A 14356-nucleotide genomic window follows, 5' to 3' on the forward strand; every position below is an offset into this window, starting at 1 on the left:
TCCTTCTCTATGGGGAGTTGGAGAAACTCCACCCCTGATCAAAACCCACACAAGTCACAAAGGCCAATTCCATCTATCCCTTACCTTTCTATCTATCTCACACACTGGCTCAGGCTGCTCCCTAGCCAGTGACCTACCCTTCCACGTCCCCAAAGCCAGTATTCATCGGCAGGCTCTGATATACCCAGGCCCATCCTGATCATGCATGTAACCCTGGACCCTTGCAGGTGGTGAGCCCACAAGATTATTAAAACACAATGACTGAAACAACTGTAAACAACTTCCTGCTCCGTCTCCCTGCAATTCTCAGGCCACGCAACATTCAGAATGCAGACAGCTAATCTATAAAAGTGCGCCTGGAGATCAGTGGTCTGATGAAGAGATATGATGGCGGACGGGTGACCGGCTTGTGCATTTCCCCTACCTCCTCCCCCAGCGTGAGATGCCTGGGTCATACTGCTAATCAGCTCCTGTCAAATGGTTAAAAATACAAGTTCAGCTCACCGTATCACAAAATGAGCCACAAGACTGAGCTGTAACAGCTTTCATTTTGCTTTCTTCATAGGCGACTCTAGGCTTTCCTCCCAGCGCATGCAAGGTGAGAAAACCCAACCAGTCATTCGTCCAAAAAAATGGTAAATGCACTTACAATAAATTATTATTATACATTGATAGGACTAACTCAAGCCACATAAAATACGACTTTAAAATATTATTTAATTTTATTTAACTAAATATGTTCAATCAGCATTTTCAACTGACCAATTGTACCGCCTGCACCCCAGAAGAAAAAAAACAAACACACATTTATATATTTAGAAGACACTTTTATACAATCTGATGCATAATTAAGAAAGCAATGTTACCCTAGAGGGCCCATGGGAGACATCACTCTGCCAACCTCGGGATTTGAACCAGCGACCTTCCATTCACAGGCCAAGTCCTAACCCACAGAACCATGCAGCACCTCTACAGGTTATTAACCTAGGAAATACATGCCCTTGTGCAAAAGAGGTCTCTTCGTCTCTTGTTACAACTGTGTCCTTTATGGGTTTATAAACGGGAACTTCATAATTCTGATCTTACCACAATATCTCAATGCTTAAAGCCTGTTGCTCCTGCATAACTGCACCTCAACCTTACCACGAAGACTTGGCCTGACAGTTTTACATAGAATTCATAGATTCTTCAATATCGGGCAGTCAACCAAGTATAACTGCAAACAATGACCCTGTCTCTATTATACAACTACAGGTACAGGCTGCGATGAAACGCGACTGTCTGATATGCAATATATGCAAAATATGAATATTTAGATATGAACAACATGGGAAATAAAACATGAACCGCACGGTATTTCCCAGAATGCCGAGAACCTACCTCTAGTGGTGTGACGTAATCATTCATCCCTTTGTTAAACACATGGATGAGAGCATCAGTGAGCTTGTGCTCTCGGGATAAGCGAACAACCTAAAAAGAACACAGCATACTGTGTCAACACAAAGGCTGAGGGGGTCATACACACTTACATTTAGTATAAGTATAGGCTGTAAGTTTTGACATTGCCATTCACTCAGTCTTAGGATCAGTGGCAAGGAGTCATTACATAAGTGTTACAGGCTTCATGTACAATTATCACTTTATGCTGAGTCTGTAATTCATTTCACCAAAAAGTACATGCAGTATAAATATAACATGAGAATATAATTTAAACAAAGTTAACTGGTTTAAACACGCTTAATGTAATACAGCCACTGAAAAGAGGCTACTTGTTTTTTAACAATTCTGCATTTTTAAATCCTGGTTTAATCATGATTCTGCAGGCAGAAGGCTGTGCTGAGCAGCAGGTTGCTCCAGATTCAAAATTTCTAAGACAGCAGTACAGAAGAATAAGGTGAAGCAGGAGACACTGGGAACAACCAGAAACCAGCCAGGTAAAGGGTGGAAGCAACTTTCTAACGCCAGAGATGAATGTTAACGTATCTGACAGATTCTCATGAATCGAAGGATGACATCAAGTGACCTTCAAAAGAACTGGGAAACATTAAGTGCAGGTGTGAAGTGCACTGCTAGGACAGTGTGTATCAGGCTCCTAGAAGCAGGACTGAAGTTCTATAAAGCAAGGATCGAGTCCTTCAATAATGAGAAACAGGGAAAAACTAGGCTGTAGTCTCCAAAAAAATAAAAATATTATATATATATATATATATATATAATATATATATATATATATATATATATATATATATATATATATATATATATATATATATATATATATATATATATATATATATATATATATATATATATATATATTATTCACAGACACACACCCATAAACTGAGAAATAAGTTAAACAAAAAAATGTGCAGTGGTCTCTCTTTTTTCCGCAGGTGTATGTGCAGTTTTCCATTGATTCACAAATTCTCCCTGCACCTCTGTGTGACACAAGGTAGCACAAAGGACAGTTGACTCGTCTACTACATTCACCTGATGGAGGTCGAGGGTCCTGACATCCAGGTGAGGGATAAGCGTGTCCAGGAGCTCAGTCATGCCGTGGTCTGTGTAGTGTGCCACCATGTCCTTCATGACAAGGGGTGGGATGCTGCTCAGCTTGCCAGAAATGATGTGGGGCTCCAGACACTGGAACAGCACCCCAATCGCAACCACGTAGTCCAGCAGCTTCTCATACAGCTCTCCGAACAGCACCTCCCTGAGGCAGGCAGCAGTAAGGCAAAAGGAGGCGGAAAATATACCCAAGGCTTGGAGTTCACAGCAGCGGCGATTCAAGGATTTTTAAGGTAGGGGGCATAAGTAGGTCAATAATTCATACACAGGGGACAACCTTACCATTAGCCAATGATATTTTTTGCATCATTGAGTGACAAGGGCAGGGACACTCCAGGGACCAATGAGCTTTCAGCTGGGGCCAACGCCTCTGTAACCCCACCCATGTCACTCATAGTCAGGAAATATGTACTTTATTATGAAAATGGAAAATATATTTTTTAAGATAAAACACGCAGCTTGATGTGTAAAAATAACTAACAAAAAGTGATATGGACCAGCTTAAATATTTAACTAATATGGCGTCTGCTTATTTTACATTGGCAGGAATCCAGAGTACTATCAATTATATTTAATCTTGGCACGTACTTTGTTATTCCAGAGTGAACACTCACGTTTTATTGAACTTAACGCAGCAGGTGACACAGAGTGGAAGAGTTTTCTGAAGCAAAATAAAGCAATGTTAAAAAAAACAAGGTTCTGTTTTTCTCAATGTAAAGAAAAGCAAAGGTTAAGCATAGCTGATCACATACTGTAGACATTTTTTATTTTAAACATAACAAAATGACTGTTGTTGGGTGTGTTTACTATTTTCAGTAGTAAAAAAATCATTCATTCATTCTTTAGATTTGTTGTTCATTCATATTCACAAATATACTCATCCTGTGTAGCGCCAGATTAAGCGTTTCATAAGAGGCATAGGGCCCGAGGAACGGTACAACCTGGATGGAATGCAGGTCCAACACAAAATAAGACAGATGTCAAAAGTCGCGAGCATGATAAAACACACTCACAAGTAAATTATATTATGTCACCCATGCAGGTATTAACTGCTAACTTGCAAGATATAAGTAATTTCCACACAAATTCAGCATTCAAGAGTAGTGATTCAGATCACTAGCGGTTGCGCAAATTAACCTGACCTTTTGAGAATCTGGGGGAGGAAACCAAGGGAGACCCTGGCCCTCTTATGATCGGTCACTTTCAATGCAATTACACCCGCATGGACCTCCGAGTCTCTAGATTGACAGCTTCGCTAAACTGAACAACAGGCATACAGTTTAGCCAGAGGTCATCCAGTTCTGCGCTCCTTTTCAGAAGGTGGCGGTAGTGCACCAAATATTATTTTCCAACAATCAAAAACAAAAGGAGAATAAAAGGTCTGGCCAAGTCCTGACAAGAAATCCGAAGTTGAAAACACAGTAGACGGAACAATGGGTGCTACACCTGAAGATTTACATGTAAGTGATACTGATAGATGGCTTTGTCAAACAACACAGCAATTTGCTCATTGCGAAATTTGGCTGGAACTAGAGATGAAACGGTATGACCAATCATAGGAGTCTCTCTTTGTTTCCACTCCCAAACTGTTAAAAGTGAGATTGATTTGTGCGAGCAGAATTCACCTTCGAGAGCACAGGTCACATCATGCAACAATATCTCTCTATATCTTGCAAGTGGGCAGTTAACACATGCACGTGTGTATTATAATAAAATTTATTAGTATGTTTTATCGCACTTGTTACTTTTGACATGAATGTGACGCCATAATTATTTGTGCAGCCAACATTTTGCATTATGTTTTAAACCTAGAAAAATGTGTGTTATACAACACAAAGTCTAGAGTATCTTGCTTTACATTCAGACAGAACGAAAAACAAGACGAACTCCCAAACCATATTCCCATAATGCACCTGGAAGTGTCCCTCCATGACCTGTATCTTCCCTTGATCAGGACACCTTCTCAGCAAGAACTCCACATAATCCAACAGTATCTTTCCCACCTGAGGGAGATGATCAATACACATCCCCAACAGGCAATATTATTTAACTATAATTAAATGTAGTAAAAGATGCGTAATTATCATACAATAAGCCAAAACAAACAAAAGGGGATGTAGACACACAATTACCTTACATGCTACTACCTCTTCCTTCAGTTTAGTTTCTGCAGGCAGACCTTATGCATTAAAAACAACAGAAAAATTCATTTATAAAATACTATCAGTAGATCATTATGTCAACACCGCTTTGGTTCCCAAACCTCTCCTCAGATGCACCACAGCCATTCCATGTATTTGTTAAATTTTACCACCAGCTCAATTAATTACGTGTTGATTAGCTATTTAAGATAGGCTAGTGGTCAAGTAAAAAAATACACGATTGTATTGGATGGTTGCTACAAATACTGGGGTGACGTTAGGAGAGGCTGTGAAATGGCTAAGCTGACACACTTTGACAGACATCATAGTTTTACATCATCATGAAGATCAATTAAACAACATTTTGTTTGACTGTCTAAGACTTTTGCACAGTAGAGTTTTAATTACAACTGAAGAAAGTTAACTAAGATTACAGTTTTATGTCTGTAAGTAATTTTTATCTGAAGAATGTTCTTATGTTAGACATGTATTGTGCCTTCAGACCAAATATTGCGGCTGCTCAATCTCCCTTAAACACTGAATAAATGTCGTCTTCTGCTAGTTACATATTAACCAACAGTTCTGCTAAATTGGTAGTAAAATTCCATAATGGAAAACCTGTTTTAAATGTAGTTATTTCCCACCTTAGACATGAAGGCAGTGTACAGTAAGCAGCAGCATACTAATTAACAAGACCAACGCTGAGCCAGTGATTTGTAACTTACCCACGACTGCCTTGGCACTTCCTTCGTAAAACTTCCAGGCGAGACCCAAAGAATCACCGTGCCGGTCCTGCCTCACAAGGTCATCCAATCTCTAAAGAAAGAGAGGACAAAGGCAGACTAATAGGTAAGCATACATTTAACAAACTTACACTTAACTGTTGCCGAATCGGAAACTCTTACCTCTTCCCATGTTTTCAGAGACACCACCTGCACGGCCTATTGACGATAAAACCTAAAATCAGGCTACAAGTGGGCAAACCTACATCAGAAATTAAAAATGAAACCAAGCGGATGTAGAAAGCTGTACTTTAAGAAGTAGTAGTTAATAAATGAGAAACATTAATTTCAAGTAATAAATTGAAACCCAAATAACAGTTCTAAAAGCTGTTCTGAGTTAAAAAATTCATTGATAAACAATTAGTAACAATAATAATACCAAACTTTTGTGTTTACTGTCTGTCTGGAAGTCGACGACTACAACTACAATTAGCAGCACAACAGCAAGTAAAGAACTAAACAGTCAGTCTAAAAATCAGAACTTAATAAAAAGTCTGTGTGGAAGATGTGTACAGATATGTTAAACACTGATTGTAAAAGGACTTTTGTAATGAAACCAATAAATTTGCAGCAGTTTTACAAAATTAAGCAAATGTCCCAAGAATTTCTGTGCGCACTGCATATGGATGAATTTTGCAGTGGGATCAAAAGGTTAATATGTATTTCTTACAGTGAAGGAACATAAAGTCATTTATTACTGTATTGTCAATAATTTTGGTCTGAACACTAAAACAGAAGGCAGGATTTCATAATAAATATGACAAGCTAACTTGATTCACCCTGCTGATTGTCAGAATTTGAGATACTTTAAATTGTGATTTTATTTCAATGATGTGTTCCCCCGAAATAGTGTAGGGCATGGAATCCATGAAGAAATTTGCACCATACATTAAAATATGAGGTTTTACAAATATAGTTCACTGTACAGTGATATGATCCACATCACTGTGATTCATGTTACACACCCAGAATCCAGAAAATTCTAAACATCTGGAGCAGAGTCAGGGTTAACCGAAATCTACCTCCCGCTATTCTGTTCTTTTTTTCATTATGATGCACTCAGGGTATGTGAAAGTGTTTTGGGGTTGAGTGTAACCTGATTTAATTTACAATGGTGATGAAATAACCGGTAAAATGGCAGCTTTTGTCAGAAAAGGAAAAAATCATGTTTAACGATCCTCCAGAATAAAGGGCTTTTGAGATCACCTTATCTCCCAGAAGGAGAACTTTTCCACTGTGAGCACACACTGACTGGTACGTTACACGCTTCAGCTGTGCCTGAAAATAAGAAAGTTATTAATAAATAAAACTCAGAAGTCAGAAAAAGTTTGACAAAAAGAAAGTTTGAGAAAAAGTTTGACAAAAGTCAGAAAACAAGTGGCAAGGCTGCATCCTTGTATGCATCTCCAGAGAGCATCAAAAAAGCAGGTATAGATGTTCTATTCTGCTGACTTATTAGTTTTATTAAAAATAATTATGTGAAATCAACGGTAAATTGCCTCTGTACTTTCCCGCTGAGAATCTGTACACTGGGAAATGCAACGAAATAATACAGATCGCCGGATTTCAACACCTGAATTGTCGGCATTATACGAATTATGCCAGTTTTCCAGTAATGTCTCCCACCCTGACCTGGTCTCCTGTGGGCTTTGTGGAGGTGCTGACCAGCTGCAGGTTCACTAGCTGCAGCTCCTGGAGCTCCATCCCAGTTTCCCTGTCCAAGGCATGGAGCTTCTCTGCAGTATCCAGGATCAGCAAAGTGCTGGAGCTCAGCCACTGGGAGAAAGAACACACAACACCTCATTCAACCTCATTCAACCTCATTCATACAATCAGGTCAGCGTCCCTCAGGTCAACACTCACCTTAAAGTTGAGAATTTCAAAAGGGACACTGTAATCTATCATTTTGATCACTTTCAAGTCTTCTTCAGCAAAGCTGACCTGAATTTCAAAAGAAAACACATAATCAAATAAAAATCTCTGCATCATTACTTAATAGCTTCCTGCACTGCATATAATAATTTCACATGTTCGGTTGAATTGAATTACGACACCTTAACATTAATAAATCGGTCTCATAAGCATCACACCAATGGCCACAACATCAGAGTTGCCAAGTTTCACCTGATAGAGAGAGAAAGAGCAACTTTGGCAGAAAGCCAGCACTGGGTCTGCAGAGTCTCTGAAGGTCAAGAGACGCCAGGAGAGGCTGGGGACGCAATCAGCATGGGCCTACAAAGAACCGGGTCAGTGACAGTGGATCAGACAGCAGCAGGGCACTGAATGGTGCTTTTCTTCAGGAAACTAAACCTTCTAAACAAGCTCACGCTTATGGGTTTTAAAGCTATCAAGTTTCAGGTATCATCACACACGCTGAGGAGCAAAGTGAAATTCTTTTGCTACAGTTGCAGGTAAAAACCACATTAGGGATGCAGTAAAGCAATACAAGACAAGACAGTGGAGCATTACAGAAAAAAGACAGTGTGAGGTAAAGCAGTGCAATACAAAAATGAGTAAACAAATAAGTACAATTAACCCCTGAATTACTGGCAACCCCAAAGAAAGAGAAGTTAAAAATTATGACACAAAATAAACAATGCATATAATAATAAACATTTTCCTCAATGTGTAGAAAAACTCCTTACATTAATTGCTCTAATCTAATAATCTAATTAAATCATTCCTTGCAGAACATTACAGTATATTCACAACAGAGCAATCTTAAGAACACAGGGAGCAAAATTACTTTTGCATTATTATTATTATTATTATTATATCTCATTTATTGTTGTTTTCTGAGTTTGCAACTGTTTTCAAGACAGCAGCTGTATTGCGTTACAGAGGCAGGCTATTTGCATAACCGATCGAGTCCCACCTTTAAGTACCAAAGAACCAAAAAAGTACCCCACTGGCTCTTTTGTTATGGCTGTTTCGGATACCCTAACTGACTGGCCAACTGTGTGTTTCCGTTCTGTTGTCAGAAGTTGATATGCTTGTCCTGCATTAGTCATATGCTTGGCACAATCATTTTTGTTGCGTTTCCTTTTCAAGTTTAATGAGTGCAATAAACATTTAAATTTGAGAAAAAAAAAGTTAGAATTGAAATCACGGTTCTCTAAGCAAAAACTTCACATTTTTTTCAGAATCATGCAGCTCTAGTGTGAAGCCAAGAATATTAACTAACTGGAATTGTACTGTATGGAGGAGTGGTAAAAGATCCCCTGTAAGTGTTCTTCAACCTAGTTAAAAGTTACAGAAAGTGGCTCAGTGCTGTTATCCTGACCAGCTGAGGCTTTAAATATTAAGTGTGGGATCACCAATATATGTGAAACATACATTTCCCATTAAAAATGGTATTAGTAAATAATGGTCCTTGTTTGAAAACACTAAACTGGATTGAAATAAAAACACAAGGCTTGCACCACTGCTTAAGCTCAAAATATCACTCATTGCATTTGTGGTTAAATGTAAATTAATGTTTAACTCATCTTCACGAGGGTGGCCAGTAATTTTGGAGTTGTGCAATGGTCCCATAGTATAAATGTGCAGATAAATGCCAAAATAGTTACATGCTGAGGGGTCATCAGTTTATCAATAAATATGACCATTGCTAACTCAGCTTGGCATGTAAAGTTAAACAAAAAAAAAACTGTCAATTTAGTGTTATTACTACTCTACAGTTAAAAATACAGGTGAAAAGAAAAGAGAGACACAGAACGAGTGTTTTGGACATGAAGAGAGCAAAGGTCATCACCTTAGATGCATAGATCACTCTCAGCTCCGGCTTCTGTCTGACAATCAAAAGCTGGAGGAAACAAGGCAGTAAAACGTCAGTGATCCCAGAAACTGCGTGAAAAGGGTGAAAGAGTGTGAGACGGAGGACCATCCCCACCTTCCGGAACGACACCATGGCCAGCAGGAGGCACTGTGCTGCAGGGTGTGCGCTGAAATCCTCTCGCAGGCACAGCGGCGAGATGCAGCGCACCGTCCCCTTCTCACAGCTGAACAAGCAGCGGGAGTCCCACGTCCGCGCCCCCAAAGACCGCCTGCAGAGGGCGCTACGCATTCAGCTCCGCTCTCCCTGAGAGGCCCTGAGTATCTACACTCTACCAAAACCATTCTGATAAAGTACTCCAATAAAGAAGCAACAGTATATCCAGAGACATCGTGCTCAGAGACAGGACCAAGTTTCTAGATCAGATCCGGCGAAATCTAATTACCGCTAGCAACTGATTTTTTTCTGTATTTATGGTGCACAAATAAATTATGTGTAGCAATTTATTTTATGCACTTAGTTTGCAACTTTCTTTTTTTATTACTGTTAACCGTATGGTCCATGTGTGCATCAGAGTATAACTGAGAATGTATTGTTGATGGAGAGGAATGACAACTTAAGTCTTTTTTTTCCACCACTTATAGACAGAATGTAGCTAAAATTGCTACACTCTGCCCCAAAAATAGCTGAAACAGCGAGTTGACCCATTTTTATCCATCCATCGTTAGAAGGGAGGGGAGCTTGAAGTCAATCGCAGAAAACGCAAAGGGCAGGGTGGGGGACACCACGGCCAGAATCCCAATCATTCGCAAGGACAAACACAGATGAACATACAAGTATGCATGCAAACCCACACTACAAGCAATCTATTGAAGACTGAAGTGTACTGAACAACATGCATCCCACCCCCCGCCCCCAAAAAAAAAACAAGTACCTACTTGAAATAAAGCTCAAACACAGAGCCTGCACTGTCACTGCACACGGCCACAGTGGGGTCACTGGTGAACTGGACACAGGGCGGAACAGCTTGGTTAGGTGCTAACAGCCATGCAACCACAATGTCAGAGCCAGGCCATTGGAGGACCCACCTTGACAGCAAGGACTGCGTTCCCCGCTGGAACCACACCGGAGATGCTCCGCAGCAGTTTTCCAGACTCCACATCCCACTGAAGAATCTTTAAAGTGCAAGACGCTGAGTGATGTGTTGGGGTTCAAGTGATCCGACATCATATACTAAACACCTGAATAGACATCCACTCTACAGAAAATCTCCCCCAAGAAACAGACTGCAAGTTAGCTGCTTATTGAACAGTTCTCACCTGGCTTAGCCTAAGCACCCACATTTTCCCTTGGTCACTATGTAATGACCCAAATTAAAAAAAAATTGGGACCAAATTTAATTCACAAAAAATGCTACAATAGGAGTACATACTGTAGAACATTTTGTTGTTTTTTTTTACCACAACCCATGGACACCACCACCACCCACTTTTGGGTCGCAACCAACTGGTGGAGAAATAGTGTTGTAATGCAGTAGAACAGTCCACGGGGACCCACAGACAGTTCACATTTTTGCTCCCTCTCAACTCCCTATCAAGAAGGTAGCCAAAATGTAAACCAGCTGTGGGACCGCGAGCACCAGATTGTACTTCCAAACTGACCATAACTATCTAACCTTACTGGTCGATACAGCGAGGCACTCGTGTTACCTGTCCTTTGGTAAATGCACAGAGGATGCAGGTGCTGTCGGAGTTAAAGCCCAGGGCTGATACAGGTCCATGCTGCGCCCCGAGAGCCGGGCTCCCCAAGCACAGTTTCAGCACCTGACTGGCATCTGGAGGCAGGTAGAAAGAGGAGCCCTGAGCCTCAGATGCTGTATCAGCAACCCACTCTAATGCCAAGGGACCATCACTCAATTACTATTCCAGTTTGACAACATCTAATGCACACACAAACCTCTCAATTATTTTTTATGATGTGGCACCAGAAATAAGTCCATAGGGCTTATCAGCACATGGATAACGTAACAACAAACTGACATGTTCAGGTATAAACTGCCTGCGTGATACATTTTACATTTACATGTATATATTTATCAGATGCTTTATATCCAAATTAACATGTAGTTGAAAGTAGGGTCAGACAGTCTCTGGAGCAATATGGATTAAGGGCCTTGTTCAGGGCCCCAACAGTGAAATTGCTCCACTGAACATGGGGTTTGAACCAGTGACCTTCTTATCAAAGGCACAGTGTCCTAACCTACTGAGCCACACAGCCTCCAGTTTCACTCACTGTATCTGTACTGTTCTACAAATCTGATTATCTATTCATGTGTGCTAATGTTAAAAGCGTGTGGCAAACGTGCCTTGGGTTACATACAGCATTTCCAGTCATAACCCCGAAATGAGTTACTGTTTAGAACCTGCTTTGTGTTGCTAGGCGACAGGGAAGATGCAGCTGTTACCAAAAATCAGCAACTGTCCCGTCGTGGTTCCCACGGCGATAATCCCACAGACAGCCTAGAATAGACAACAGATAAATAACAGTGAACCCACCTATTTAAAAGTAAAATTAATTCAAATTTGTATGTGTGTGTGGCCCAGATATTCATTACATTTTGGAGACAAATGGTCCCCACAATGTGATAAGAACCTGTTATTTTGACGTTGTAGGGCCCATTTGTTCAGTGCCCACAAGGGGAAATTCAATTTTATAAAAATCTTTGCAATAAAACTAAAAAACTTGAATTCTGATTTGTTACTTATGGTTAAGGTTACGGCTGGGTTGGGGTCAAGATTGTCATTGTTGAGATTAGGATTTTGCCCACAGAAAAGAATGGATGGTCCCCACAAAGATATGAGTACAGGTCTGTGTGTGTGTGAGAGAGAGAGAGAGAGAGAGAGAGAGAGAGAACCAGTGCAAAATTAGAGTGACAAACTAAAGTCTTATCTTGCCCAGAAAAGTGAGGCACAGTGTCCTACTGTGTTACTGTTTTGTGTTACTGTAACACAAAAATGACAGAGTGCCAGCTGCCAGAGGAAACCAGCAGTGCAACAATCTTTTTTTCTTGTGTTGCACCGAAACCACAAGTTTTTGATTGTTGACGCTAAATGTTGCACAACCAAGTATTAAGTTTGTGGAGGAAATTACTTTACATGGGTGATATGAGTGTTGGTAGATTTTTTTTCCTGCAGTGAAACAAATGGTCTTTTTTCCTTTGTATTTTACTAAATTTGTTTGGTGATCAGAAACAATTAAGTGCTATGAATATAGAAAAACAGTGACATTCTGTCACAACACTAATGACAAAAAAATGTCATCGCTCTGAAAACTCTATTTCCTTTTTTGCTACTCGGGGTATGGAAAATGGACTATATCTAAAAGGGAAATTTAAAAATGAAAACATTTCTGAGGTTTGTAAGGTATGAATAATTCCCATGTGAAATCCCACTAAAATTGAAAACCGTGATACTTGTATGAGCCCATATGAATACAGTACTTCCTGTGGCACTGACCCTTACCAAGGCAGAAGTCCTTCCGCCATCATAACGGCCCTAGAAATTAGAGCAAAGTAAAGCAGGCCTCTCAGTGAATGCCATCCATGCTCATGCAATGTACATATACAATCACTTCAATATAACATACAGCATCTCAGCAGAGAAATGTTTCCAGTTTGTCCACAGATGGTTTCTTTTCAATCATACTTTATGATTATGTCCAAACCCGGTGCCTTTTGTACTTGTGTGCTATCCTTGTCTGGCTCTGTATTCAACTCTCCAGCTCAGTAACATTTTATTTTGGGTGAATCAACAATGCTTTACTGCATGTTCTAGGTAAGTTAAGGGAGTTGGCCAATGCCTTACTGCATGTTCTAGGTAAGTTAGGTGAGCTGGCCAATGCTTTACTCCATGTTCTAGGTAAGATAGGCGAGTTGGCCAATGCTTTACTGCATGTTCCAGGTAAGTTAGGTGAGCTGGCCAATGCTTTACTGCATGTTCCAGGTAAGATAGGCGAGCTGGCCAATGCTTTACTGCATGTTCTAGGTAAGATAGGCGAGTTGGCCAATGCTTTACTGCATTTTCCAGGTAAGTTAGGTGAGTTGGCCAATGCCTTACTGCATGTTCTAGGTAAGTTAGGTGAGCTGGCCAATGCTTTACTCCATGTTCTAGGTAAGATAGGCGAGTTGGCCAATGCTTTACTGCATTTTCCAGGTAAGTTAGGTGAGCTGGCCAATGCCTTACTGCATGTTCTAGGTAAGTTAGGTGAGCTGGCCAATGCTTTACTCCATGTTCTAGGTAAGATAGGCGAGCTGGCCAATGCTTTACTGCATGTTCTAGGTATGTTAGGTGAGTTGGCCAATGCTGTACTGCATGTTCCAGGTAAGTTAGGTGAGCTGGCCAATGCTTTACTCCATGTTCGAGGTAAGATAGGCGAGTTGGCCAATGCTTTACTGCATGTTCTAGGTAAGTTAGGTGAGTTGGCCAATGCTTTACTGCATGTTCTAGGTAAGTTAGGTGAGTTGGCCAATGCTTTACTGCATGTTCTAGGTAAGTTAGGTGAGTTGGCCAATGCTTTACTGCATGTTCTAGGTAAGTTAGGTGAGTTGACCAATGCTTTGCCCCAAGTACCATGTGAGATAGATGAGCTGACCAACACTGTACTGCATATTCTAAGTAAGGTCTTACTAATACATCACTCTTTATGGATGCTTCCTCTGTCTACAGCTCCAAAATGAAGACAAGAAGGCATCTGTTCATAAGGCCAAGGAGGCCAAGGATTTACTTAAGACAGACCCCTCATATCAGAATTATCCTTCACATGTACAAGTTTCAAATTTTCCATTTTCAAATTATCACTGAAATCTATCCAGATGTACATACTGTAGCTTATTTTTCTTTTACACAGCACTATTGCATTAATCTTATTTGGAGCATAAGTGAAGCTGGTCAACGGGATCTCACCACAGCAGAGACGACTTGGGCAGAGACGCCTCTCAGGGTGTTGATCTGTAGCACAGGATCCTGGGAAACCACTGGAAGCAAAGGATCTCTGACCCTAATTTGAAATGAATGAGGACTGATCACTAG

General features: G+C 40.4%; 1 protein-coding gene across 3 annotated transcripts in view; it reads right to left on the reverse strand.

Moving 5' to 3' along the window:
- Positions 1-14356, reverse strand: part of LOC125748588 (vacuolar protein sorting-associated protein 8 homolog) — a 41274-nt gene that overhangs the window by 22458 nt on the left and 4460 nt on the right. For all 3 annotated transcript variants that reach the window (XR_007399602.1, XM_049024893.1, XM_049024908.1), the window contains exons 4-23: positions 14231-14324; positions 12791-12823; positions 11734-11788; positions 10979-11103; positions 10358-10444; positions 10208-10275; positions 9387-9540; positions 9249-9299; positions 7619-7726; positions 7358-7435; positions 7127-7270; positions 6701-6772; positions 5618-5653; positions 5438-5528; positions 4704-4750; positions 4485-4574; positions 3186-3232; positions 2494-2716; positions 1381-1470; positions 425-470 (exon numbers count right to left, since the gene is read on the reverse strand). Coding sequence is in view for 2 of the 3 variants with exons in the window: in XM_049024893.1 (XP_048880850.1) it covers positions 425-470; positions 1381-1470; positions 2494-2716; positions 3186-3232; positions 4485-4574; positions 4704-4750; positions 5438-5528; positions 5618-5653; positions 6701-6772; positions 7127-7270; positions 7358-7435; positions 7619-7726; positions 9249-9299; positions 9387-9540; positions 10208-10275; positions 10358-10444; positions 10979-11103; positions 11734-11788; positions 12791-12823; positions 14231-14324 (1739 nt within the window). In the remaining variant the exon portion in view is untranslated. The remainder of the gene's footprint in view (positions 1-424; positions 471-1380; positions 1471-2493; positions 2717-3185; positions 3233-4484; positions 4575-4703; positions 4751-5437; positions 5529-5617; positions 5654-6700; positions 6773-7126; positions 7271-7357; positions 7436-7618; positions 7727-9248; positions 9300-9386; positions 9541-10207; positions 10276-10357; positions 10445-10978; positions 11104-11733; positions 11789-12790; positions 12824-14230; positions 14325-14356) is intronic.

Source organism: Brienomyrus brachyistius, chromosome 1, assembly GCF_023856365.1.
Source record: "Brienomyrus brachyistius isolate T26 chromosome 1, BBRACH_0.4, whole genome shotgun sequence".
Lineage (NCBI taxonomy): Eukaryota > Metazoa > Chordata > Actinopteri > Osteoglossiformes > Mormyridae > Brienomyrus > Brienomyrus brachyistius.